Source organism: Telmatherina bonti, assembly GCF_933228915.1.
Source record: "Telmatherina bonti genome assembly, chromosome: 23".
NCBI lineage: Eukaryota > Metazoa > Chordata > Actinopteri > Atheriniformes > Telmatherinidae > Telmatherina > Telmatherina bonti.
The window spans coordinates 18,104,852-18,129,187 of NC_136632.1; the positions used below are offsets into that span (position 1 = coordinate 18,104,852).

General features: G+C 37.0%; 1 protein-coding gene across 1 annotated transcript in view; it reads left to right on the top strand.

The window, feature by feature from the left end:
* The first annotated feature begins 12,671 nt into the window (after window positions 1-12,671).
* ntf3 (neurotrophin 3) overlaps window positions 12,672-24,336 on the top strand; it is a 41,118-nt gene continuing 29,453 nt past the window's right edge. Inside the window, exon 1 of the mRNA XM_079262807.1 lies at window positions 12,672-12,781. Within this exon, the coding sequence (XP_079118933.1) occupies window positions 12,764-12,781 (18 nt within the window). The 5' untranslated portion in view covers window positions 12,672-12,763. The remainder of the gene's footprint in view (window positions 12,782-24,336) is intronic.

Below are 24,336 nucleotides of genomic sequence, written 5' to 3' on the forward strand. Positions count from 1 at the left end.
TAATAAGGCTTTGGACGAATGCGTGTAGCAGAGAATTCATCCTATAAAGTTTTACTTAGATAGCAGTCCAACAGGACAGAAGGTTTTCCATTTGTTCTCATGCAGAGTAAAGATGTAAGCCAACATCAGTGCGTGACACAGAATGAACCGGGTCAATTCATTTTTTTTCCTGTCTTTGTGGTCGGCTGTATGTGGGCCCATTGGACACAAATTATGTTGTCAGTCTTCAATGGCTAATGTGGACTCTTCCTGGAAACCTTTGTGCAGCCAAAAATCTGCATCAGTGATGATTGGAATGACATCGATTGACTGGAAAAGCATAACAAAACCACTTAAATCAAGTGGTGAACCATTGTTGTGTTTTTACCTTACAGAAGAGCTTATTAGGAACCTGTCACAGTGACACACTTTGCTCCTTTTACTTAACTGTACATGTTGTCAGCCTCTTAAAATTATGACTTTTCATTTAAAAAAAAGTGTATCTAAAAACACAAAAAAATTGTTACAAGCAGATATCTGGTTGAGTTTTTTGTGGTTTTGAAAAAAATACCCTATGTCATCATTGTAACTCATGAAGATCCAATCCATGAAAAAAAAAAAAAGATTAGGTAACGTCAAGTTTTTGAATATGAGAACCTAATTTGTCCCTTTAATAAAATGTGAAATAGCAACCGTTTTTTAGGGATATCTACAGTTTATCAGCATGTGATATGTTACATTTTTGTGGCATAATCTGCAGCTTTCTAGTGTCCATTAAGGGGCAAAATCAGATTGTGTTCCACAAGATTTTGAGCAAAGTTTATACCATAACGCAATAAAAAATGTCTCAGGGACTGGATGTATTTTATATGTCATGCTGGGTTCTTATGGGTTAAGAGGGTGATGATATAAAAAAATACTACAGATGACAATTTTAAAGACATGTAATTATATTTTTGCATCAACAATACCGAAATAGCTCTTTGCTGCACACCTGGCACGTCTCAGGTGTCCAGACTGCTCTTAAAAGATGCAAAGAATCTGGAGTAGTGGTGGATAACAGAACTCTAGGATCTAAAAAAACATATTTCCAGGATATGAACAGAATCTGAAATTATAAAGCTAAGAAATAACAAAAAATGTCAATAAAGACCTGAAATTATTGTAGGAATTAACAGGCTGAGGTATAATCACACAAGAACTGAATGGAAAATATGTCACTATTCTTTCACAAATCAGTTTTGCCATATGGCCACGATGAGCTCCCCTCTAAACTACCTTTGCCAGTTTGCAAGCTCCTTTCACACGGTGGCCAAATCCTGTACTGGTGAAACCTGACAGGAATCATGATTTTGCAGGACCAGAGGAAGTGTGACATTATCTCAGTGGTGTTAGTGTAAAGCATTGCATAAAAAGTGACTTATATTTTTATAATTTATTCTATTCTAACTAATCTGTTTGGTCAGTTGTCCAAAAGTAGTACACAGGGTGACCACATAATGACCACACAATAATAAAATATTTAGACTTTTTGCATCATACTATCTATAATTCAGAACTGATTTTTTAAATGCTTTTAAATCCTACAGCAAGCTAATTGCCTACATCATGCATCATCAGTGTTGCTGATGCTGACTCGATGCACAAGAGTTCAGACTAGATGGCCTGTTCTGCATTTGTTACAACTTTTCATGTTGAATTAGAGGTGAATCAACTGAACCCCTTTGCATGTCTGCCCTTTCATGAACCACATCAGTGTGCAATGACAGAGCATGAGTCCTGGTTTGAAAAGACACATGAAGGAACAATGACATCAGGTCTTAGGGTGATGAATTCTCCCAGAGCAAAAGCCTCAGTATTATTGAAGAAGCTCATCTTGATGACTAAATAAAAGGCAGAAACAGCCAATACTGTACGTATAGATTACCTTTCAAGTTCAGGTTTATTTATACAGCACATTTTTATAGCAGCAGTCTCCCAAAGTGCTGAACAATGAAGCAACAAACAACAACACTCCACAAAAAAGTACAAATGAATAGAATATGGAATTAAAATAAAAATGAGAATAAAAGTAAAATTGAAATACAAAAAGGTCAATCTCAGGTTTTGATAAGATGCCAGTGCAAAAAAGTGGGTCTTAAGTACAAACTAATCTCATTTATATTTTTTTTATTTATTTTAGATTAGAAATATCGAAATTGGTTCAGTAAAAGGTTTCTAAAATTTATATATATATATATATATATATATATTTCATTTCATTTTCCGAACCGCTTATTCCAATTCAGGGTCGCGGGGTAGCTGGAGCCTATCCCAGCCGGCTTTGGGCGACAGGCAGGGTACACCCTGGACAGCTCGCCAGTCCATCGCAGGGTATATATATATATATATATATATATATATATATATATATATATATATATATATATATATATATATATATATATATATATGTATATATATATATATATATATGAATGAAAATGAATGAATGAATGAATATACACACACACACACACACACACACACACACAGTTGTGCTCATATGTATTCATAACCTTTCATTAAAAGAAGAGGCTGAATTTACAACAGTCATTCAAATAACTGGAGACTTAAAATAGGAACAATAGCTAAAAATTTGCAGAAATATTTTTAAGTAATATGTTTTTTCCATTTAATTGAGTTGCATAAAGAAAAAACAAACAAACAAAGTGGTCCTGGACCAATTAGTACACTTTTCCACTGAGCAGTGGGACAAAATACCTGTCAACAGGTGAAGAAGTCTGACTGAGAGGAACAGAAAACACCTGACGGTAGCGGAAACATTAAAGGATTGTTCAACAAAATCATAGTTTATAAGTGATGTAATATGTAATAAATTATATTATTTGCTAGCTTTTTAAAAAAAAAAAAAATTCTATTAAACCAGAATTAGAAAATAATGTAATGATTTTCGTAAAATTATTATTTATTATTTAGTCAATTTCAGCTTATTTTACAGGCAGCTGTTTTTTTTTTTCTTTCTTTAAATAGAAAGCTTTGAATATAAGCACAACTATATATATATATATATATATATATATATATATATATATATATATATATATATATATATATATATATATGTATATGTGTGCAAATGAATAACCTGTCAACTAAAGAAGCATCTTGTATAAAAAGAAAAAAACAAACAAAAAAAAACAAACATTTTTACCTCTCTATCAACAAGAACCTTTCAGAATGAGTGTTGATATGCCTCATACACTGACACATGGCATTACAGACACAGAACTACACACAAACATACTTTCAACTCACATATTCATGTCAGTTAGTTAAACAAATAATAATGTGGTTCTGTCAAGCAAAAAGGGTGTTTTTTTCTCCTTCGGGAGCTGCTTGGTGTCTTAAACCAACTTGTGTGTCTTGAACAAAAGCCGTGGAGCAAGAAGGAACGTTTTCACGTTTAGTTAATTTTTTCTTGTCGTTGACATGCTCGTCAGGCGAATCTTTCAAGCTCTTGATTATTGTTTTTTTTTTTCCTGTGGCAAATGCTCTTTAACTCAGTTTGTCTCTAGAGTTTTCTTTAACAGCACCAGATATGCTTTAAAGTGAGAGGAATTCCAGTAAGACATGCACTCCACCAACCAGTTTAGTTAAAATATCAAGTAAAAACAATAAACACTAACTTAGAATTGAAAAAATATTCAGGTATTTAACATGTGTTCAAGGGCACCACCTGCTACTTTGAATAAAGTCAAATTCAAATCTTTTTCATAAAACAATTTTCTTTTCAAGAATGATCACAAAGAGCTGTACATAAAAACACACAAGTAACAATTTTAACCCTTTCATGCATGCATGAATAAAAAACAATGCCAGCTTTTCAAAAGTACAATATATTACCTGTGCAGACGTAGCCATAATTTTTGTTTATATGTGAATTCTTGAATTTAGTCCATATAATATTCATAATATATATAACCATAATTATATCATGTAACTATTTTATAAAATATATCCATCTCATTTTCTTTTCCTTTTTGTCACAAAGACAAACTTGTGTAATTACAATGTATGTCTTATTATTATTATTATTATTATTATGTTCAATTATATCATATATTTAATTATTTTTCAGTGAGTGGTGGTGCATTGGTTGATTCACTAACATCTACTGAAGTGGTCCATTTACAAATATACCATCTTCATTCATGAATATGCATGAATAAAAACACACACCTCATCATATACACATACACAACATTCAGAGATCTGTTCATTCTATCTGTTCATATGTGTTGCAGGATCCCTGCCATTCAGACAAGGGTGATCGCCACGGCAACAACCTTGCAGACTGAGCAGTCATAGCCGCAGCATGACGGATCCCCATGAGGAAACCCAAACAACTAGTTCTGATTGCCTGAACTTAACCAAACAACCACTGAAATCAGATGTCAAATTAAAAATTGAAGTGTAGGAAAGTGTTTTGGAATCAAACGTGAACTTGGGTTTTCCATTTCGCAGTGATGAGTATCCCTCGATCACCATATCCCCTAAAAGGCTCATTTAGGCTCAACGCAGAAGATGGATATGCAGACGGACGCTACGATCCCGTGTCAAAACGTAGAAGTGAACTCTAAACTCAGCTCTGCCGACTAGTGGATGAAGAGATATTACTACAGCAATGTTAAAGCCGCACAAATGAATGAGTGGCGATGAATGACATGGACATAGATGACATGGACATCTCCATTTACATACTTAAGGGACCATAAATGGGACTTTAGAATTCATGCTCTACTGAGTAAATAGATAAGGTTTTATGTCTAATTTTAAGACCATGTTGTGTCAAACTGTTGCTGTTTTTTTCCTCTTTGCTGCTGATGAAAAATGGCCACATAGTTGTTTTTATAAACACGTCTTTCCAAAGGTAAATGTTCTTTTGACTTCTACTTGTCTTCATATTTTCTTGGCACTTTTGGGCAATTTTGCTGAATTGCTTGTGAAAACTAATCCAAATAAATGTAAATTATTGTTTTCTGTCCATTGAGTTCTTGCTTATTCCTATTGGCAGCTCTCTCTGTATGAACTGGGTGAAAAGTAAGGGAACACCTTTGACACTGTACGTTGTGCAGTATACACAGCATACAGTGATACCTATTTGATACAAACTAGTAGGTCAAAAGCTTTGATTTAATCTTTGGAAATACACAAATAAAACACAGTTGGCCTACTCATCTCAATGAGGACTCCATTGATATGGTCTTCTTGACCTGAATGGGTCAATGCAAACCACAAACTTAAATGTTCCACATTTTCCCTTTATGTGTGTAAAAACAATAAACTGCAAGTGTTCATTAATTCAGCTGAATTCCCAGTAGCATCTCTAACTGAATTGTATATCGTTTTTCCATATCAGAGGGGTAAAAATGTCAGAAACTGAAACACAGCTCCTAAAGACTATGTGTTAACTTGTGGTCAAACCATAGATATTAAAAAAATAAATCAAAATGTTTACGTAGCAGAACAAAATCTGTATCAGATTAGTCAGATTTCTGCCATCATGAGATAAAAAAAAAAAAACGGGACTTAATCATCAGTGACTTCATACTTGACACTACACTTCTGGCTACCAATGATGTCATTAAAATGAGGTCAGTGTTCAACCAAATGACTTCACACTCATTGCTGCACTTAAATGGCCCAACTCTCCCTCTCCCCATCTTCACTGACTGCTTTTATTTTTGTCAATTCCTCTGACTGCCATTCTGGAGTTTTTTTCAGTATCACTCTTTTCAATAACTCACCCTCTATCATGCTCATTCCAGTTCTGCCCTTACATTTCTCATCTTTTTTCCAAAGTGTACTTTTTGCTTATTTTACTGCTCTGCTCTCACCTACTTTTTAACCTTCTTTAACTCCATCACTTCTCCTGCTACAGTCTCTCTCCTAAGGGAGCAATATGAATAATGCAGTGTTCTGCTCTGATAATCATGATCACTGGACTTTCCGCCAGTACTCTTCATACTTTTAGTACAACATTTCTGTAACCCAGAACTTTGGTTGTCATGAAATGACACACTAAAAGAAGTTGGCTTTGGGAAGGTAATATTGATTTTAACATTGTTAGAGACAAACTGGAGGTTTGGTGCTGATAAAATAACAGGGATAACATTTAACTGCTGTTTTAGGCACTAAAATCCATATATTTGGAAAAATCTTGTCAGGATTTGGACATTTACCTCATTATGAGGAAGGCCCTTTCTCTTGCTTGACAGCAGCAGGGATAGACTCCAGTGTACCTGTGACCCTACGTCACATAAGCAGGTATAGAAAAGGGATGGATGATTTTTACTTTCACTTGCTGTAACATTTAAGATGGATCATTTTTCTTGTTTACTGCCATCTCAGTGGTTCACAAAGGGGCCCCAATTTCTTCATTGCTTACATGGAAATGGCAGATGTAGCTAAAATACAGCTTGCGCTACTTTTACTAAATTGGTGTCTTTTATGTAGAATCATTCCCCCGGCCGCACTGAAGAATGGAAATAGCAAAATGCATTTTGGAGTAAAGTTGCATAAAGAAAACACTTCAAAACTCGATGCCAACATGAGTAGCTGTGGATTTGGTTGTTCTTCAATGGTGGTGCAACTTTGAGCATGAGGTGGTTCATTTTAGTGAAAGAGTGGTGAAATGCTATCTGGATATCTTGGACATTGGTGTTGGATTTGATGAATTTTCTCACCATTTGCGCTCATTTATTATTAAATAGGCATGACCAAGTAAAATGTTGTAAAATGTCCATGCAAATGGGCCTTTACTTAAATAACAGGGAAGTGCCATGACGCCTCCTTGTCAGGGTTTTGAAGAGTCATGTGAAAACTCAACTCCTCAGCTTCAGTTGTGTTTCTGTTCTTATGTAAGATTTTTTTTCCCCCAAATGGTGCTGTATGTGATTTATTTTTGCAAAACGAGAACAGAATCTTCCATTGTTTGAAAAGTAGCAGTGTTTGGAGGACATTGACCCTTCAGGGGACCCCTGAAGCGTCACTTGAGTGTGCAGGGTTCCATGAGATGAAGAGAAGCAGTCGTGGCAGACGGCACCAATGCTGTGTGTAGCCAAACACTTTTAGCATTTAAAAGGTACATTGTGTCAGATTTATTGACATCTAAAGGTAAAAATTGGTGTAGAAATAACTTCAAATGCCAAATAATAATAATAATTTTTCCAGACATAAACATATATTCATCTGCTGGAACCAGTGAGCTCAGGTTCTGCGATGGCTGCACAGCAGGTAACTACTTCAGCTGTAAGGCTCATGTCACACACAGCTGCCATGTGAGTAGACCATAGACCGTATAAGAAAGATGGACGGAGCCTCCAGCGGTTAAAAGTGAAGCCAATGCGGAAGTGCATAAAACTGCAGTTCCCCCTTCATCCACTAGGGGCTCCAAAACAGAGTAAATCCCCATAGACTCCCATGTTAAAAAGACCAACTTCACAGGAGAAATAAACATGTTTACAGCCCGTTTCGAAAATCCATTTTTGGTTTAATAGATCAGGTTTACCTTCATGACAACTGTGAGGGGAGTGAATTTTTTTCTAACTTGGCCATTTAAAAGTAATTTAATCTCCGAGTTTGGCATATTTAGGGGAGTGTCCTTTTGATTGACAGGTACCCGATCTCCTGCTTCAAGGAAGAAGAACGTAGAACAACCGCGGTTTTTAGCCGGTTAACAACGTGACTTAGCTTCAGCCCACTTACCTACGTTAGCTGGTTAGCTCCTGTTATCTCTGGGTTAGCTCGGTTAGCTCTTAGCTACAGGCAGCTCGGAGTTCACTTGATGTCAATCATCCACCATGACGCTCACAGCCCCCCTCTCAGCTCCATCTCTTTGCCCATATTTGAATTTTTTGGGTGAGACAATGCACATGCCCCTGCCAAGATGGAGATGGTAGGAACCGCCCACCGAGCTTCAATTCAGCTCTTCAGAAACCTATGAGTGACGTCATGGAGGCTACGTCCATCTTTATGTACAGTCTATGGAGTAGGCCCAAAGCAAGTAGACATAAATGCCTCATCTTAGAGAATAAAAACTTAACTGTTAAGGTGGTTCAATACTCTATTGCAACCAGTTTTAGTTTTATAAAGAAATTTCCTTTGGTCAGTTTTAAATTTAGTTCCACACTGCATCTTTAAAACTGGGCTTTTTTATCCACAAGGCCTGATAATCACTTTAGTTGTACAGAAATGGTAAATGGATTTGTACTTATATAGCGCTTTTCCAGTCATGCAGACCACTCAAAGCGCTTTACACTACTTGTCACATTCACCCATTCACACGCACACTCATAATACACACTTATACCCCAATAGGGCGCATCAGGGGCAGCTTGGGGTTCAGTGTCTTGCCCCAGGACACTTCAGCATGTGTTCAGGGAAATCCTGGAATTGACCTCCCAACTTTCCAGTTGAAAGATGACTGCTATTCTTCCTGAGCTACAGCCACCCCAGAAACAAAGTAAACATGACTTAGAAAGATATCTTCTTTTTTTTTTGGCTCCACTGTTTTATAGGTCAAGTTAAGCCATAACATAAATATGATTTAGCTTTTTCCTGAAACAAATATCAAATGTAGGAACGTCTCTCTTTAAATACTCATATATCCCACGTATAACATGATTAATGTATTTACAGGTAAAAAATACAAGGAGAAAACATCGTAATTGCAAAGCTACAGGCACATTCTTACCAGGAGGGAAAACATATATAAATAATGAAACACGGATATACACAGACAAACGCTCGTTCCACTCGTCCCCCATGACCAGTAGTCCATTATGTGCCAGTGTCAACACAAATACATCCTCTCTTTGTGAGGTCTGTGTTTGCTCTGACATGTTTAACATGTTCCACTCTGTCAAAGCCACAAGTTGCGTGATCGTTCATACACACGCACATACCACACAGAATGTGTGCAACCCAAAGCTTTCACTCTCCTCTTCCGCTGTATATTTGTCTACATGTCTGAGAAGCAGCAGAGCAGAGTGGTAGAACCTCTTTTTTTTTTTTTAACCTTCTTAACTTCTTGTTGCCATTGAAGTCTTCCATCTGTCCTCCAGTTTTTTTCGCTGCCCTCCTTTCAGTGCCCCCTACCTTGCACATAGACTTCCTCATCTTGTATTATTTATGTGTTGTGTTTGTTTTGTCTGCCTTCATATATCTGTCTGTAGTTATAATGAGTGTGTGTTTGCCCTACACACATGGGGTTGAATAAGCCTGCATGTTTTGCCTTCATCTCTTTCTAATATACATTTGTCTTTCGACACTGTTCAGTTTTCCAGAGAGCAGCATGTTATAAAGGACCAAACAAAAGCACTTTCTTATCTATTACACGCAGTTGATGCATTTAGCTGGAATAGTGTTTGTCTGATTGGTTTGCAATTTCTGAAGTTGCTTCTGATTTCATAGCTAACTTAAGAGGATGTTTAAGTTTATCCGGAGACAAGAGATGCATTGAGTCTTGTTGTTGAGCTTTCTGGTCAGTCTGGGCTTCACTGTTTTGCTTTTGCTGTATGTGTATAAGGTTTTTTTTGGGAGAATTGATGCTACAAACTACTTTCTTCTGTACAAATGTTTGATGTTTATCCAGTCATTTAGAGATTTGATAGACTGTAAAGTATTTAAAGTTAGTTTATCATGTTTATCAATCAGCCTTTTTTTCTCCTTTTCTTTCTCTTTTTTTCTGGTATTAAAGTTCCTCTTCAGTCTGCACTTTCTTTCCTACTTCTTGCAAAAGATAATTCTCTTCATCATCCACTTGACTTTTCTCAACAGAGTTCTTTTCTTTTCTCTCATCTTCCATCTCTGTCTTACATATTTCATGATTTCACTGCAGTCCAGGGTAATAATTACACAGTTGTCATGTCATGTGGGGCGCCTGAAGGACCTGCTGGAGACATGCGTTGCCACTGTACTGATAAAAAATTGAACGAGTCTTTTACAGTGATGATGCTGAACAAAAGCTGGTGTTGAGGGACTTCTTGTGATGCATGACTTATGCTTAGTCATACATAGGAATACTATATCAAAGAAGTGACTATTTTGTTGCACAGAGTGAAAAAAAAACAAACTTTAATTGCAAATGTGTTGATGCCAGGATAACCGTCTTCTTAATACTGAGCATATGTGGAAAAAAATATATTAAAGATAAACTTTTGCTTTGACAAACTTAAACCATTTGTGCATTTTAATAATAAAATTTCAGTAAGTATGTGAACAAGTTACAACATGATCTCTGCTCAGTTTGATCCTACTGAATGATCTATACTTTTGCAGCTTTTGTACTTTAAATGGGTACTTTTACCATTATATTCTATACTACTGCACCATTAGTTGGGTTTGTTTGTGACCAATTGGTTCTATAATTTAGTTTTATGTAATGTTTTTACTTTGTAATTTGTTGGTCTAAACTTTAGACCAACAATCTTGCTTTAGACTCAAAAGCATCAAGATCATTGATAACTCTTAAACTTGAGCAGCTCAGTGGTTAGAAGTGTTCGGATACTTGGAACAGTTAAATCCTACCTGACAAAAACATAAGATCTGGAGAAAGTCATTCATTTGTTTATCGTACTCAGGTTAAACCCCTCCAACTCCCTTTTTTTGTGGCTTGGATCAGTCATCTCTTCATTGCCTGCAGCTCGCTCAGAAAGCAGCTGCTCCTACGCTGACTGGGAGGAGACAACACGATCTCATCACTCCTGTCCTTGGTGCTTTTTATTGGCGTCCTGTTATTTTTAGGACACAGTTCAAGATTTCAATATTTGCATTTAAAGCCTTGAATAATATAGTCCATCATGCTTGTCAGAGGCGTTACACCAGCATGCTCCAGTTAGAGATTTGAAGTCTTCACCTCTTCTCTTTCTGGAGGTTCAACTTTCCTTCACATTAGATCTGCGCAGAAACTTTCTGGTTTGAAATCTAACCTGCTGCTTGAGCTTTTAATTGAACTGGATGCTTATTTGAACTTTTAAATTGGAAATCTATTTTTATTATAGAAATGGTTTCATAGATTTATTTTTTCTTCTATTGTACAGCACTTTGAACACTTGGGATTTTTGTGTGATATAATTTTGAACTCCAACTGCAACCTGAGGGATGCACAGAAAGGTGATGGTTAGCACCGTCATCTCACTCCAAGAAGGCTCCTGGTTTTGACATCAGCTGCTTGCTCTCCTTTACACGTGTGGATTCTCGGCCTTGTTGCAGCTGGGATAGGTTCTCCATTACCCTATACTGGTATAAGTGGGCATAGAAAATGGTTGGATTGATGGTTGCTCTTTGGAATGAGAGCCTTTGTTTCATTCATTTATCCAAACCAGGAAAGGTTGATTGAATGAATCCATTTACAAACACATGTATAAAAAGCAGGGCTGGGAGTGACATGGTTTTTCTGTCAGTAAGTAATTTGAAATACCTATGTTTTTGTGAAAAATGGACCATGTTCAGACATGTCTGTAAGTGTAGACATGTGCCTGTCTAAATTTGAACATTTTCCTTTCACACTACTAGCTATAAATCACATGACAGATGGAGAGAAATATGGAGAAATCAAGAGATAAAAATGACAGGCGCTCAGTAAAATACTGGAAAAATAGAACACCAAGTTACATGTATGCTTTTTAATATGAAGTTTTATTTTTTCTCATTTTTTAATTTTTTCTTTTTATAGAAATAATCATAAAAAAAAGACCCAAGCATGAATCAGTCTACACACAGCTACACACTTTCCAGGTTCAAGTCATAACAAATATTTCTCCATAGAAATATATGCAGAAAAAACTAAACAAAAAAAAACCAAAAAAAACCCCAAAAAACCTGAAAATGTCCAAGACCTACAGCATACTTTGTTTCTGCAGTTCTGAACGGTGATGCATCTCCTTCCACATGTTAGTTCCTGAAATGATGATGTGGTTAGTTACCACTCCTATAACACACAACAAATGCCTTCATCAGAGGCAGATTTGACTTGCTGATGACACTGATCATCACGTTAAAGAAGGCTTGCTTTTCACAGGCACAAAACACACAAGTTTAACTGAGCATGAGGTGCAAGTTGTCTGGACTCTGTAGTACCTTAGATTACTCACAATAACGTCAGATGCAAAACTATTATAGTTATGACTGTAAACTGTCAGATCTGATCTGTATTAATCTTATCATCAAATTGAAGTTGAGCTGACAGTGTGGATGTATTGACCCAAGTGAATCAATTCAATGTGTCATTTCTGTTGTGATCTAAAGTCTTTTTCAAAAGACTTCAAAAGTTTCAGCCCAAAACTGTCAATATATACACACCTAATCGTTGCTTTAAACAAACACAAACACAGCACACACACACACACACACACACACACACACACACACACACACACACACACACACACACACACACACACACACACTCTGTGTCCTAATTCATGTCAGCAGGCCTGCTCCTCTGATAGACAGCGGCCCTTTGCATGCATGTCTTTGCAGCTACATGCGCCAGGAGCCATCTGTCCTGTAACAGAAAGAGCGACGTAGATTATGTTGTCGAGAGAGAGAGAGAGAGAGAGAGAGAGAGAGAGAGAGAGAGAGAGAATTACGCACGCCCTGATCTGCTCCACACAGATCCAGTGTGGCGCACAGACAGGCGGCAGCCCTCACAAAGTGGGAAGTTTTCGCCAAAGGATTCTGAGTAAATGACTCTATTGGATACTAACCCACCGATGCTATGGTTACCTTTATTACGGTAGGAACACTCTATTTGTTCTGGTCTGAAGTTTCGTGGGGCAGCTTTGCCGATTAGTAAACTTTGGCTCTCGTGGAATTTGAGGCAAAAGAGACACGTAAAATCAGCCAAGTTGTGCGTAAAGTTAAACAAAACTTACAACAGCTGATAATTACCCTGAAAGTTTGCTTTCAGCTGTGTTTAACGGTGTGGCGAGCAGCTTTGAAGCTGAAACAACTTCAGAATTCAGGTTTTAAAAGTTTCCGATTGGTTTAAACCGGCACTGCAACATTGCCTCATTATTCAGCAGATTAAAGATTCGCTTTAAAAAAAGAAAAGAAATAATTTTTTTATGATGTACTCTGAATGAATTCTTAGACTTGAGCTTTGGCAGGTAAAATCGTGCGCGCCCTCGAGGCAAACCAGCATGGACACACACACTTCTTTTACTCCTTTCTCTTGACGCACAGGTACACAAAAGGGACGGGTATTTCCAACGCAAGCTTTCACACACTCAAAACACTTGAGACTTTCTGCTTTTCAAAACCATTAGAGAGCTCCATCTGTTTGTACAGGGCTGTTCTTTGTGCTGCATGGAGCGGATCTGATTGAAAGCGCACGAGTAACAAGTTGGTTCAACTTCTGTCTGCGGACTTAGACCCACGCGCTAATTTGTGCCTCGGCGCGCGGTTTGTGGGTGTGAAAGCAGATATGCCATAGATGATTTAGTTCCAAAACAAAGACGGGCTATGCATTGAATGTAGCGCTTCTTCTTCGCCCACTCCGCGCTCCTCACTCCGTCTGCAAGCGTGCATAATTAGTGTTGAATGCAAGGACTCTGTTGAAAGGGTGTCGTCTCTTCATGCACAGGGACTCTGAATTGTCTTAAAACTTACACAAGAAGGCTACTTTACCATTTTGCAACAAGTAGAACATGCAAGTGCTCATCTCATAACCTTGCGCACTGCTTTACGAGCGCAAAAACCTCATTCCAGTTTCAAATACCAAAATTAAAAGCTGTGGATGGAATTACAAGAATTTTTTTTAGTCTTTTTGCGTTTCTTTTCATACACAAAGTCTGATAGAAGGAATGAAAAAGAAGTGATGCTGTGTCGTTGGAGGACAGGACAGTGCGCTCCATTTGCGTAATGACGCGCATCGGTGGGCGTCTTGAGCCTTTGGTGGATGTGTTGGATGTGTTCCTGGAATGTGTATGCGAGACCAGAAGAACAGCTGTTGCAGCGGTGGATTTGACCCAGGGCCTCTTCTTGACATGTGGGCACACAGTACGAAAAGGAAAATTTAGAAGCCACGGAAGGAGGCGCAAGTTAAGTACCAGTTCCACTTAGTGGGCGCTTGAGTCAGTAATGGCCTCCCTGACTCCACCAGAGACTCTACAGCTGCAAGCTACATGCTTGTCATGCAACTTTCTTTGCTGGGCAGCTGCATTGACTCAGTTGGACATGGATTAGATTGTGTCTCATTGGCAGTAAATGGTAAGCAGATCATGGGCGGAGCTTGTGGATGGTACATAAAGTACAGTATGACAGTATGTTGGAAAACTTCTTGTCTCTCTTGGAATCGCATTGCAACCTGTTTGTCAGCAGACCTGCTCCTCAGGTTTATTCAACTACCCATATACTCTCTTTTAGACATATAATAAATCAGACAAAAATAAGTCCATTTAAATAACGGCAACTTCTATCAGATTAATAGAACGCATAAAGACATTCAAAGTGGGTTTTTTTGCCAGCTGTGACAAAGTGGCTAAAAGTTAAAGGTGAAGATCAACGTAAACCTGTTATCAATAATCTCAACAACATATACACACTGAAGGGCTTATTAATTATGCATTCCATGTACTTTCCCCCCCTTTTGGGTAGAAAATATCTGGTTGTATTTTGAAGCATGCAAATGTAAATACATGATGGTTGAATGATTCTATTGGGAGAATTTACTTGTCAACTTCATCTGTCAAGTTTAGTCTGTTTCGACAAAGGAGAAAAAACCATCATGTGATTTTGAATTTAACTTTTTCTGTTTAACTGGACTCTTGTTGATTTATCATGTAGAATCAGCCTGATGAAAAAGTGTTCTTGGAGGATCTTATGTTTTATTAAAAAGTGACTAGCAGCAGGTTCCCCACTAACTCTCAGGTGCAGGAACATGTAGCAAGAACTATTTCTTTCATGTATGTGTGTGTTGGTTTGGTTTCTGAATGTTGTGAAAGTGTGGTTCAAAAGTTATGCAACACAAGGAAACGCATCCAAACTAAGAGTTTAACAGTTGGAAATATGGATCCAATCAGGAGTCTTAATGTTGAAAAAAAATTATCTATAAAAATGCATTGCTACACAACAAGCTGCAGGCTAGTAATCATGAGCCTTATGTGCATTAACAAGAGGAAGGAGGAGGATCGACAATAGAGAGAAATCTGTTTATATTTATATTTACTGCAGGAGTATTACAGTAATCGGGACTCAGTAGTGTGTAAATGTATAAATATTAGCTAGGGAGATATTGGCTACACATGAATCACAATGCTAATTTTTAATCTGTCCATCAGAGATGCTGGATGGAGTGAATGTGCAGAAATGAGGATATACTCTGAAAACTGAGGCCATTCTAAGTGTTTGTATTGAGTGAACCACTATCTGCTATGAATGTAAGACAGTTCAGCTGTTTTCAACATCCTGTCCGTTTCTGTAGTCCAATCTGGAGGTGAGTTCAACATTTCAGTTTCTCTCAGCTGCACAGAAAGTCTTAATGCAGGTCAGAAAACTCCATTAGTCCTGGCTGTTTGTAAAACTGGAATAAGTCCTAAAAGGTGTGAGTTTGTGTTCATTCTTTTTCTGAGAGGTTCTGTGTTTATGGCTTGTGAAACATATGAAAATATTTCAATTTTTTTAAACCTACACTCCTTCATGTAGGTACTTTGGAAATAAGACAACCTGCAAGTTTAAGTTTAACTTCACTTTGTGACACTTCCAGAAGTGTTTGAGTGGGAGCATATTGCTGTGAACCTCCTTCAGCATGTGATGTTTTACTTTTGTTCACCTCTCCTCCTGTCATGCCATTAAATGTAATTGAATTTACAGTTGACATTTGCCCATTTCCAGTAATGTTCAATTAAATGTTCTACAAATAGCAAGGTTTAATTGGATCACAAAAAAACTCGAGTGGGACGACTGAAATCACAAAAAGATCAAGCGCTTCTGTGCAGGGGAATCACATCACTTTACACATTTTTCACCTCGGAAAGAGGAAAATTGCATTTAAACATCCTGAAGCACATGGATGGGTGTCTAACTGGGGCAGAAGCGGGATGCAAAGTGACCAGTAAAACCCAAGGAGGATCGAAACCTCTGTTGTCAGTTTATGCCATGGCTTTGGTGGTTCATTGCAAAAATCAATCAAAATTAACGGAAATATGGCCATTCTCGTGCACCTAATTAGATAAAGTTGAGTTTAATCAGATTATTCTCAGCGAACATAGTAAATAGTCCAAGTAATCCTGTGCCATTAAAACCGGGAGTTTGACCATCTGAGGACAGAGTATCTAGGTTCAGTACAGCACACATAAACACCAACTTTTTCAGTCCAGTTAACCCTGTAGCTCTGAGCAGTCCAGATCCTTCTTGACTGAGGAAAAAATGACAGAAAACTGACATCCTGTGACACTGACTTTGTTTCTGAACAACAACACATTTGATTTAAACGTTAGGAAAGACTTACTTGAACTATGGTCAGTGTGATCTTAGTATATATTAATACGATCAAAACTTAATGAGTGGAAATACAAGATCTCTGCCAGTCTGTTCCCCATTTCCTGAATCTTAACTCCCACTTAAACCTCCATGAGAGATTGTTAAGGAGGTATCAATTATTGCTCTGTCAATATTGTTTTACACAAAAAAAACTAAATAGATTTTTGAATTAAGATAGTATCAGAATAGTAGTAAGTAGATATTACATTACTGAGTACGTGCTTCTACAGATGACAGGAAAGGTGATAAACTATCACTTTGTTCTCCTGTAATTAACATCGTATAATTTGGACATTTGTTGCTCAGTGGTCTACTGATCTGAAGGATGGTTTGTTTCCTGGCAAGACACTGTACCCATGTTGACCCCCTACAAATCCAGTGGTGCATGTGTGTTTTAGTTAAGTACTCAGTATGAATTAATAGTTGAAGTTGAATTGAATAGAATTACTGTGTGAATGTAAGATGCAAAGGGGCTTTCAGTGGTCAACATGAGTTGACCAAAATGTTAATACTGTCCCATTTACTTGTACTAATAATGTAAAAACAAAGTCAATGCTATTCAGAACAGAATGAAGCTTCCCAAAAGACCGAACCAGATAAAACATTACAGCAGACTGCGATGGAAAGATGGAACTTATTAAAATTTAAGAGGAAAACATTAAAGAAACATGTGGTTTGATTCCAGAAACTTTTACCCACCCAGCTAAACATGATACATTTTCTGACTTCTTTTGTCACTGCTCACATTGATTAATGGTCAAATAGAAATGCACATAAATTTAAATAAAGGGAAAAACCCACAAGTGAAGCAGCAGGATAAAAAATCATGTGCTGATTTGTTAAAATGGCTTGAGAGGTGATGATGCTCAAACAAAAGCATCAAACTCCATCCATCACTCCACAGCTCTGAAAGCACTCAACAGTGTTTCTTTTCTGTTGTCTCTGCTTGTTAGATTGCCAAAGGGTTTTGCAATTAAAGTCAAGTGGAGTTCAAGTAGTTTTCTTAAAAAAAAACAAAAAAAAAAAACAGATTTGTATTAAAAGTGCCATTTGCAAGGCTATCTGGGTCAAGTACCAAAATGATGAGCGTTTAAGTCAACATTCTCGTCTTGGCTTGATGAGACTTTTTAGGCACAGAAGGTCATGACAGCATCAAAACCAGACTTCTGATATTCCCCAAAAGTCCAAACCAATTACAAACTGATTTGAAAATTGAGTTAAAAAAATGTTTATAAGTTCAACCCCAAATTTTTTTCCCCCATTCTTCTCATGGTATTCTGTTTGGACCGAACAGTTCCTCCAGTCCTATACGGTTGCATTTTCACCGCCCTGCCTGCTCCAGGATAGTTTACACATTTTGCGGAGTGTTTATACGTTGCACATTCTTATGGCTAGTTAGAGCAAAACATACTGCGAGGATGGGGATTAGGCGGCTCTCTCCGCCGATGCAGCACAGTGCAGGCGGTTCAGTGAGGACACATGCACGCATGGCACAGCATTCATTTGGGACTTTCATCCCTTTAACCTGTAACCTCAATGCTTACCTTAAAGCAAATAACTCTAAATCCTCAGCGGCACAGTAACTGAAGGCGTCTCTGCTTGTCTTCCTATTGTCTTTCCCACAACTCACCGAGAGGCAAAGCAGATAGAGATCATGCAGTTTCAAGGTGAGGCTTCCCAGCAGTTTGGTCATATGACGGTTCAGCTGTACCCTTTCTGTCTGTTTCGACCCCGTAATCTGCCTCTCTGTCTCAGCGATTTTCTTTATCTTCCCTCACATCCGCCGTCTGGATCTTTATGTTCCTCATTTTCCCCTCTCTCTTTACATCCACCCCTCCCTCCCTGTTTTTCTCTTCCCCTCTTTTATCCTTTTTTTCGCTCAGCTCTCTGTTTCCACATAAAACGGAGACTCCATGACCGGATGATGTCCTGATCCCAGTACAGCTGATCTCTGATACTGGCAGGGGGGACGCATTCCCATATAAGCCTATTTTTTTGTTCATTTGCATGCATTTATCAATCAGATAAATGTGTAATCTAGATTATAATGTAGCTTGATTTCCTGTAACTCAGACAGATTTCTTGGAGCTGAGACAAACTGCTTCGCTTTGGAAAATAATAGGACATTTTTTAATCCATAGAAGACCACTTAATCTCCAAGTTTAACCATCAAAGCATCATCACAATGGTAAATCTGGATGTGTGGGGTTGCGGTTGCACAGTGTATAGATGCAAAATGTACAGACGTTTGATTCCTGACAACCTGAGATCACCTTACAGTGCAGAATTTATTTCTTGTTTTATTTCTATTTTCATTTAATTAGATTTGTGTGTGTAATCATGAACAATGATCCACAGGATTGCAGTAACTACTGTATTGATGCAGGCCTATAAAGGAGAAATTTCCCCCTTTCAAAATGAGTAAAGATGGCTGTAACTGGAGAGTTGGAGTCATGCTTCACAATTATGTTATTTCCCCTTTTCGTAGTGATTAAAACAAGTAGAAATAAAGGACAAATGATGTGCATGAAAATGTCAGATGTAAGAAAATAAAAGGTGTTGGAGCCAAATATTTTTGAAAAAAGAAACAACAGATAATTTTTTACAGTGCACATAGCAACTTTTGGTAAATGAAGATATGACCACAAGTCTGGCTATGGGATGTCACGCTGTCCAACAAAATGTCACAAAATGGTTTTTAAATGTCATTTTAAAAAGATATTTAAGAATCTTAACCCTTTAACTTTGGGTTTTTCCGATTGTTTTGGACAAGAATAAACAGAATAAATGTTTTTAGCAAATGGTTAAATGTTAAAAAGAAGAAATGATTAATTACAAGAGTGAAATGGTTGAAATTTGCAACACTTCGTTTGAGTTTTACATGCCCAAACCAATTGGTAGAGATGGCCCCGACAGGTTTATTTCCACAATTTTTTTCATGAAATGCATCAAAGTCATTAAAAAATTACCTCTACCAAATGGTAGACCAGGACCTTAAAGGGTTAAAGGACAGTTATGGTAAATCAGGGAAGATGTAGAGCCATGAAGCACAGATTGATGCTTCATGAAATATTGGTGTTCAGACATTTTCTGATATTTTATTGTTGAATCAAAAGACAAAATTAGTTCATTTATCTTCTCTACAACAGGTGTGTTTGTTCTGTCTCCAGTCTGAAGTAACATACTTAGAGTATATCTTGACAACCACAAGAGCTATATGAATTATCTTGGTCTAAAAACATTGGATGATTATTTTAGAAATGTCAGAATCAAATGTTGATGTTTCAGAGTAAAAATATCACGGAAACCTGGCCTGTGGAAATCTGTACACCTGAAACCTGGTAGGAAGTGGAAATGGTTCAAAGAAAACCAAACTGCTTTGAGTGAAAACGGGAGAAGAGCAGCAGAATGAATGAATGAATGAGTGAGAATGAGTAAAGGGAGGTCTGATGAGAAACAACACAAACGTGAAGCTAAAAAGTTAACCTGAGCAGTTTGAGAGATGTCTAAATTGAGGTTTAATGCGGTTAGATAAATGCAGCTGATTATAATTAGTGACACTTTTATCATTCATCAGTCAGAAGTATTGAGGACAGATCGCAAATCCCAAAATGATCCCAGGTGATTAATTGTAAACAAAGGCAGAGCCATGGGAAAACAAGTTAGCAGGATGTTTTTGAGCTGGAATAAAACCTTTGATAGCAAAAGTCAGACAAGACTTATGATTTAGTGATGTATTTCTTACATTTTTTGCTCTGAATTTTTGTAACACTGATGAGACAGACATGTCTACACTCAGCAGAGTCTCTGCTTTCATATGACACACTGTGTGTGTGATTTGCTTGAAGTGGAGAAATTGGTAAAAGTTCTAAAGTGGACGGATGTTTTTCTGTTTTTCTTATTTCACAAAATATTGCTTTAGGTTTGAGTTGTTTCATTTTGTGGCAATTCTTTGTCTTTTAGCTTAGTTTTTTCTGTCATTTTGGTTTGCTACATGTTCGGACTTTGCTTCATAATGTGTTCAAGGATCATCTGTACTGCATTTATCTCATGCTCCCCCTGCAGAGGGGGCTTTTGTCCTGAAGAGGTTAGTGGGCTAGTCAGTCAAATTTGTTTTATTTATATTTGTAAATTCTTTACAACTTCAATAAATTATCGAATAACAACAGGTTAGCGTAGTTTAATCAATAATTCAAAAAGTAATTCAAGTTGCAAGTGTTCAAAAACAGAGTAAAATTGTTCAGCTGAATGTGTAAATCAGACAGTATGTTAAGTGAAACTGTACAGATCTTGCTGTTTACTGTTAAAAAAATAACAGTAAGCAAAGTAAGCTTGTATAAATAAAGCATACAAATAAAAACCAAAGGCTAATCAGAGCTGAACTGTTGAATGTAATCAATTCATTCATGATTAAAAGAAGGTGTTTGTTATAAAAGTCCTGAATTGAAAATCCCATCCTGCTTTTCCTGGGCCCCATTATTCATGTGTTATTCATTATTCACAGGCACATCCATCTTTGCAATCAGATCTGTACTGAGACATTGCTCTTTTTTATTTTCTTTTTTAAGCTGTAAATAGTGTTGCAGAGTGCTGTGGGTCCCTTTCAAAACACAAGTTACTTGTTCTACTGAACAGGACTGAGTTGCAGACAGTTATGATTGCAATAAACATTTAAACCAATCAAATGGGGAAAAAAAAGAATCTTACATCATGGAGCATTTCCTGGCAAAAACAAACTAATCCAACAGTGTAGACCTTGCTGTGTTTCTGTAGACGATATTTATTCAGATGTATTCGTTCTCTGTTGTGGCTACTTAACAAACCCTCACTTCCTATAAGACTTCCATTAGATTTCTTTTTTCCCCACATTCTGGCTCAAATCACAACTATTCAAATAACTGAATTACATTAATATTAAAATAACTGCATGTCTGATGAGAACTGCAGTGGTTTCTACCATTTGTAAAACATTATTCTCTCTGAACATGGTTTCATAAAGTTGTTCAACATTTCTTGTAACAATCTGAGCATGTCAGCATGGGCTTGATAAGTTCATGTTATTGCATTCCAAACATTCAGCTGGTTGTGACATTTTAACTTTTTTTTTTCATGCGTTATTTGTGCCTATCAGTGTTAAATGCCATGCAAAATAATCTATTTTTACTCCAGAATAAGGCCACAAAGGTAAAAGTACATAACTATTAAAGCATATTTGGTCACATAAATGTGACCAAATATGCTTTAATAGTTAAAATAGGATTAGAATCCATTAATTTCATGCAAAAAAAAAAAAAAAAAAAGCTTCAAAGAAGCAATATTACAATTTGGCAGATTATTACTTTGATGCTCCCCAACTAAGTCAGCATCTGTTTTGCATCCTGTTTCTCCTCTGAGCTATCTCCACTGATAAAAAAAAAAAAGCCAATGTGATGTTGACTATTGCTCAGTCACTTTCATTCCCTCTTTTTCTTTGGTTTTTCTGTTCATGTTCTCTTTCATTTTTAGTCTTGAATCAGCCAAGGTGCAAGTACAAAATGGCCAGTGTTTTAAAATTCAGCTGCTGGTGTGTGGTGTGGTTCCGTAAAGCAAAATGCAGCTGCCAGAGTCTGGGGTGGAAGAGAGGTTATGAAGTGTGCTGCAGGGTAATTACTGTCCTAGAAATTAATATAATGATGTTTGCCATCAAAACTGGCTGGAAGCACAAGGTTTTAGGTTGGAAAGTTGTGCACTGTTGCTTTAAATATTCAGTGTTAGCTTTTCATAGCATTAGCAGCATCTTGTGTTCATGCATGGTTTTAATTGCTCCGTTTGATCAGTTAAGATGATTTTGTTTTTTCTCTTTTCAACAGTTTTGTAAAACAAACAAACAAAAAAAAGGTATTTGGGGGTGATTTGGTTTTTAATAAGAGATTTACATTATTTCAAGTAAAAGCAAGATATGATCATACCTCTGGCACATGTCTTATGTGAATGTTACGCCTGATCTGCTGCCCGTTGAAAAGCAGCCATTCAAGAAATAGCCTTATCTGTTGACTGTTTTCTAGTTCTGACAAACTTTCCGGGGAAAATTGACAAACTCCAGAGAAGGACAAAGTTCTTTGGAAGTGCATATACAGTAAAAGGAACTTGCTTTTCTTTTTGTAAAATAAAAATTAATGGTGAAGCAACTAGCTAACTCAGGTAACTAGACCAACCCAGAATCCTGTTCTACATTTTGAAATGGTTTTATTTAATATGTATGAATTGGCTTGAAATGATGTGGATGTTGATTCGTGGATGTAAAGTGCCCTGTGACAACATTGTGGCGCTATACAAGTAAAGCTGAATTGAATTGAATTGAATTGAATTGAATAGCACGCCCTACTAGCTTTTTGGACATTATCAGATTAGTAACGTTGTCCTGGATGTTCTGTGGAGGCAGATGATTCTTGTTTGACAGAACAAAACACACAAAGGTTGCATAAAAACCTAAAATGGCGTCCTTAACAGTACATCATATTTTCCATCCTATTCTATTCTGAAATTTGAACCCTTTATCTGGAACATAATTAATGAGAGTATTTTTTTGTTCCACTTCTGTAAAATCCGTATAGTATTGTGGATTTTAGCCGTACTATGCCTTTAATTGAGTTGCATTAACTTTATGATTTAGCTCTACATGAGTATAATTATGCTGAAGTTGAGTTAAAACAGTAACCTGCACATTTCCATTAGATTTGTAATACAAGTCACACTAATCCAATTTGCCACCGGATTACGTTTAGTGATTTTATCTGCTTAAGATTTGGGGCCTTTTGCTATTAAGACGATTATTGTTTCCCTGCTAAAACTTTGAAACTGCAAGGCAAGGCAAAGTCAAGTCAAGTCAAGTTTATTTCTAATGGTTCTGTTTTGGCAGTGATTTAAATGAGTGGATTCCTCTGAAATTGCTATTTGCCAACAGATAATGTTGAGACAGATTTTACTGCAGACTTATTTCTTTTTTTGTACTTGTCTCAACTTACCACCATAAAGAAAGCTGGAAAAACTTGTTGCAGGTCTTCTGGTCTTATAGGTGACCTGCAGTGCTCACCAGACAGGTTGTGTTTAACATTTCTCTATCCATGTTGGTATAGTGGATATAGGTGAAGGTAGAAAAAAAAAGTTTTCATTCTCTAGGGAAAGGAAAGAATCAGTTAAGCCACCTGAAACCACCTCAAACACAGCTTAAATGCTTGGCAGAGACGTCTTCATTTTCTCCTCCTAGAAAAACGCACACATAAGTGACATCTGTGCGGACTGATATGACCACCTTTGATATTTAAGCTGACAGATGTTTAGATGGCCCAAGGGGGAAACCTGCTACTTCCAACACATTCTCACACTCACCCTACACAAATCCAATCCCCTACACATGTCCATGCAACTTGTTTAACCCTAACCCCAACATAATCTACGTTTTCTTCCCCCAAAGCCAAACGTCCGTCCCTCACACCTGGCTGTTGTTGAAATAGAAATCTTCAAAGAAATGTCCTTAATAGGGGGTGGGACTTGATTAAAAAAAATTAATCTAATTCATTACAAGCTTTGTAATGAATTAATTTCGATTAATCACATTTTAATCACATAATAAACTTTGCCCCAGAAAGCATGTTTTTTTTTTTAAATGAATTTCAAAGGATTAATAAGTCAAATAACAGAAAATTAAATTAATGTTGTAAACCCAAACTCTGTTAATGTCTTGATCAATGAATTTTACTTTGAAACAGCAAAAAAAATAATGAAACTTTGAAGCAGTAAAAGAGAAATAGAAACCATTCCTGGCCAAAA